At 35.9% G+C, this 5,107-nt stretch overlaps 1 protein-coding gene across 4 annotated transcripts in view; it reads left to right on the top strand.

Annotated features, from left to right (window-relative positions):
• Window positions 1-4,226, top strand: part of LOC117120858 — a 20,585-nt gene extending 16,359 nt beyond the window's left edge. For all 4 annotated transcript variants that reach the window (XM_033265951.1, XM_033265952.1, XM_033265950.1 and 1 more), the window contains exon 2: window positions 282-4,226. In XM_033265951.1, the coding sequence (XP_033121842.1) occupies window positions 417-3,266 (2,850 nt within the window). In that variant the 5' untranslated portion in view covers window positions 282-416 and the 3' untranslated portion in view covers window positions 3,267-4,226. The remainder of the gene's footprint in view (window positions 1-281) is intronic.
• Window positions 4,227-5,107: the final 881 nt, after the last annotated feature.

Below are 5,107 nucleotides of genomic sequence, written 5' to 3'. Positions count from 1 at the left end.
CACATCTTGTATGCATGTAATATATATATATAATTATATATATACATTTTCAACGTATGTCTGTATAATTTACTCTGTTAATTAATTTTTTTTAAGGTTGATTGGTTAAGTTTTAATTTTCTTGGTTTTATTTTTCTTTGGACGCGCCGTTACGTACGAGTAAACAAAAAATATATATCCTACATTGCGCCCCTGGGTTGCTTTGTTGTTTGTTTTTACACATACACTGGTTATTTGCTTTTTTTTTGTAAAACTTATTAAGCATTTTAATCTCTTTTCAGGGTTTGTCAGCTGCTTGGAAAATACAGTGAGCTCTCATCACGAAAGTAAATACACAGCACGACACGGCGTTTGTCACAAATTCGCCCATGTGGTAGTAGTGGATACACAGTATACGGCACTGAAAAATATACACGATGCTTCGCTTTAGAATCATCACATCTCTGTCGTTATTATTTTTATCAAAAATAGTAAGATCTTCATTTCTCGTAGAACCTAAGGACAAAATTGTTGTTCGTGGAGAAACAGTTGTATTCAAGTGTGCTGTTACTACTGACGTTGAAAATGTTTATTGGTATTACTCATTTGGTACGTCCGACAGCTGGATTAGCGTGAACAGACGTATTCATAATACTGTGTCTTCTTCAAAGATTATGAGATATTCGATAATTGGCGATGCGAGTAAAAATGAATACTTTTTACAAATACGCAACGTATCTTCATTAGATATTGGTGACTACAAGTGTTTTTATTATCCTGATAAACCAACATTGCCAAATCGCTCGCCAGAGGCGTCCCTTGTGTTGGCGGATCCCCCTAAAACTCCACTATGTGCAGTAAGAAAGGCAGACACAGCGATCCCCAGTCCGATTGTAACGATGCGTTGCACAAGCACAGGAGATCCGACGCCTCAAGTTGTGTGGCTCAGAAATGGTAGTCCAATTGAAGGCAATGTACCACGTGCTTCTGTAAACATATTAATCTGGAATATTACTAAAGCTGACAGTGGTGCCGTGTTCTCATGTATAGTTGATTCTCCAAAAATGACATCACCTCCTTCATGCAAACTTACACCATTGAAAATGAACCCAGTCGTATCAGTTGAACCGAGTGTTCAGACCCTCGCTTTGAATCACAGTGGAAAATTTGTTTGTGAAAGTACCGGTATACCAAAACCTCTAAAATATAAATGGTTTATAAACGGTGAGGTTCCTTCTAGATTAATTGAAGAGAATGTTCATTACCGGATCAAGCACGACGGCAAGACACTCAAAATTTTATGGGTTGTAGAAGAGTTAAATGACGCAGAAGTCACGTGTCGGGTGACCGGAAGATCTAATATAATTTACTATGGTAGTGCCCATGCATATGTTAGCAACACAGAAAATGAAATTTTTCTCACAACTACTGTAATACCCATAGATGAAAATACTGGTGAATCAAATACCAACGGAACAATAAAAGGAAATAAGTCGTCTGATTTTATCAACAACACTGGAGCTAAAGGAGTACTCGACCAAGGAAAGTCATCGAATAGTACCGTTATTGGAGTAGTTATATCTCTTTTGGGATTGTCAGTGTTCATTATCGTTCTTGCAGTATTTCTCTACAAACGTAATAATGAAATAGACAAGTCTGGAAAAAGATTTTCTGCTAAATTCATGCAGTGCGTAGCAATTAGGTCCAACTCAAATAACGAGTCAAATGAAGGTGTAAAGAAAGATAGCACTGTTGATAGTGCAGGTGAAACGAATGAAATGTACGCCATACCGTTGAAAAGGAAAACACAACATGACAAACAATACGTAACCCAAAATAATGAAAACGAAGAATTAGCACAAAATTTTAGCAAGCCTAATGTATTACCTAGGTTAGTGTCAAAGAAAAAAGAAAACACGGATAACATCTCTTGCACCATAAGCGAGACAACTGAGGCTCATACATCGGTGACACCAAATGTAGAATATCAGGAATCTACCAGTAATGATGATGGGATAGTTGAGATTAATATTGAGCGCGAGGAACAATGTCCAATCAATGAAAGCACCGAAAATGAAAGTGAAACATACAAGAGTCGGAGTTTGTTGAGATCATTAGTTGCAAAGCTGCCAACAGAGAAAATCAGTGCTTTTGTGAATGATCTCCGTCCAGAAAAACCAAAACGGACATTTCTTGAAACTGTAAGAAAACTCCGAACGAACATCGTTCCACAAAATGAAAACAAAAAAGAAGATGATAACTCGGTTGAGGACGACTACGCGGCCATCAAAAGTGAAGAGAATGCAGGAGCTTCAGAGGAATCCATGGAAAATGTTATAGAACGAAAAGAAGAAATTCAGATATCAGAAATCGATTTGGAAGGCGAATCTGATGATATACCTTCTAGCCTTCCATCTGAACAAGTCGCATTTGATCAACCTGTGGTTCGACGCCATCGAACTTTAGGCGCCGGTTCCTCGGTTAGTTCTTCAAATAATCCCGATTATTCAAATAAACGAAGCAGTCTTACACTAGACAACCTATTGGCAAATGTTAAAAGGCGAAGTTTGTCGAGACGATTCAGTGGTTTCGAAAACCGTGGCTCGTCGCCTGACCTCCGTATATCACGGAGATTTGAAAAAAATGATATTGTACATTTTGTACCGCTTGGTAATAAAGGAAACGATATGACTGGAAATGTTGAAGTGGTGAAAAATCGCAATTCAATAAACTTTGAAAATGAAATGAGTCAGACATTGCTGAAATCCTTCCATACTGTTGTTCCAAATCAACCAAAACAAACCAATGAACGAATAATAGAAGATTTTCCCTCTTACGAAAATCTTGACGAAAAGGAAAGCTGTACAAGTGAAGGTTCAGCGTACATGACAGATGATTTTTCAGAGGATGAAGAAACAGACGCAGAAGGAAAACCTGTGGAGAGAGTTGCACCAATGAGAATAATCGATGATACGCCGGTCTACGAGAACACGGAACTGAAACCTTTAAATGCCAAGGAGACACTAGCAAAAACACAAACAGAGGGTTCAGTGAACACAACTAAACTTGACCTAAGCAACACTACAAAACAAAACAAGCCAACAATGCGCGTGAAACCAAGACCAACACCACGTAGTTTTAGAAAACTTAATGGGTCCAATAGCTCATCTGAATTAACACCAAACGAACATTATGAAGACTTGACGTCAGAATGTCGTAAACAGAGCACTGTAGAGGATCCAACTACAGGTGAAAATATATACGACAACGTTGATTATAAACTGTAAAAATATACCATAATGTGAAATATGTTGATCATGTTCGGGCATGGAACCAGCTTAGGCTTAAGTAAAATGTAGTTGTTCTAAGTAATTAAGGGATTATGAATTTGCCTTTGTGTTCTTTTTTAATATATAATTTTAAAATTATATGCATTGAGAGCGACAGTGGGATATATGATATAACGGTACACATAAACTAAATCAATCTTCATAAGGCATTCAATTATCAACATTTGTCTACAACTCTCAATTAAGTAAAGTCTTACAAAATAATAGTATAATAATAATAGAGTAAAAGAATTGCGATCGGCATTCCAGATGTTGTCATTAGAGCTCAAGTGCAAAGTGTGAATGTTGTATCTTGATTTTTACGAATATAGGCCTAGCTACCTACTATTCAGACCTACTTTAGACCTATCGCCGCAATCTTTTAAATGGTGAGTTGAACTGCCGACCTTGGGTGTGGAACAAATAAACACCTAAATCGAATATATGTACTATAACAATAATAATAACCGACTGATGTAGATTCATCTATCCAGGTTGACAATAATAAATATAAATTAAAACTTTATATCTCTGGATAAAGTAGAAAACAAAAGAACATACGTTTTAAGCTTTCGACACAGCGTCAAATTTAATAAGGCTAAAATCCTAACTGTGGAACCAAGATGGTTTGAGAGAGGGGTCAAGGAAGCAATCTACATCAGGGCCAACAGACCAACGTTGAATGGAGATGGTGGAAGATATAATCTTCCAAACATATGGAACAACACTTTGAAGGAGGACCAGGACCAGGCCCACCCAGCCTCACCGCTGACGTCACAATCCCTATGACCCAATTTCCATCGTGTGCCGTTGTGAACAAGACTACAGTGATAGTCGAAAGCTTAAAACGTAAGTTCTTTTGTTTTCTGCTTTATCCAGAGATTTTAAGTTTTAATTTATATTAAAATAATAATAAAATATAATATAATATAATATAGCGTAAAAGTAATGAAACTCAAATACGTAAGATGTTAGCTTTAGAAACACTAACATTTATCTGGCGAATATTTCGGCTACTCCTGGAGTCTATATATATAATATATAATAAAGTATTTTTATGTATATTTAATGATAATAATATTCATAATACTCAATATTACAAAGGAAGAAGAACAGGTTCTACTACTAAATTAGTGTTCTAAGATGGGCTGGTTTCCGTAAGTATCTTAGCTAAATTATTGAGATGACAACCATGTAATTGTAAGGTTGTACTATAGTAGTCACAAGGTTTGCCATTTCCAATATAGGCCTATTAACAAAAGTCAGTGAAAATATATAACTCAAATTGATTCAAGAGTATAATATAACCCCAGTTTTTATGGCGTCCATATACATATACACTATAATTGTTAGGTCATATTGCAATGTAGCAATCGTCAAATTCAGTCCCCAGAGTTGAAAGTGGGCCCATATTAATTGTTATGCAAAAGAATTCAACTTTGTATTGTGATTATTGTTGGTGCTAGAAAGTCAGTTTCGGATTAAAAATATTCGGAGCATTTCCTACTAAAGTAGACCATTTCTTGTGGCAAAAAAGAAAACAAAATTTAAAAAAAAAGTTTAGTTTTCTTGTTCTTCAAACCATCATATTATGATCATGTAGACCTATTCAATGATGAAAATGGTCAGCAAAAATTAAATTCAAATGAATTTTACATATAGTGGGCTACGCATAAAATGTACGGTACTTATTTTGTTTGTATTTAACGCAGTCGGCTTCGGTATTCTTTCGAAAAATATCAGACAAATTCCTACCTACGATACTATTTTGCCAGTGGCGTATCTAGAAGTCTTGAAAT

Source organism: Anneissia japonica, unplaced genomic scaffold (assembly GCF_011630105.1).
Source record: "Anneissia japonica isolate Jap-2015-1 unplaced genomic scaffold, ASM1163010v1 scaffold287965_len1858130_cov191, whole genome shotgun sequence".
Taxonomy (NCBI): domain Eukaryota; kingdom Metazoa; phylum Echinodermata; class Crinoidea; order Comatulida; family Comatulidae; genus Anneissia; species Anneissia japonica.
This window is presented reverse-complemented; position numbering and strand designations above follow the sequence as displayed.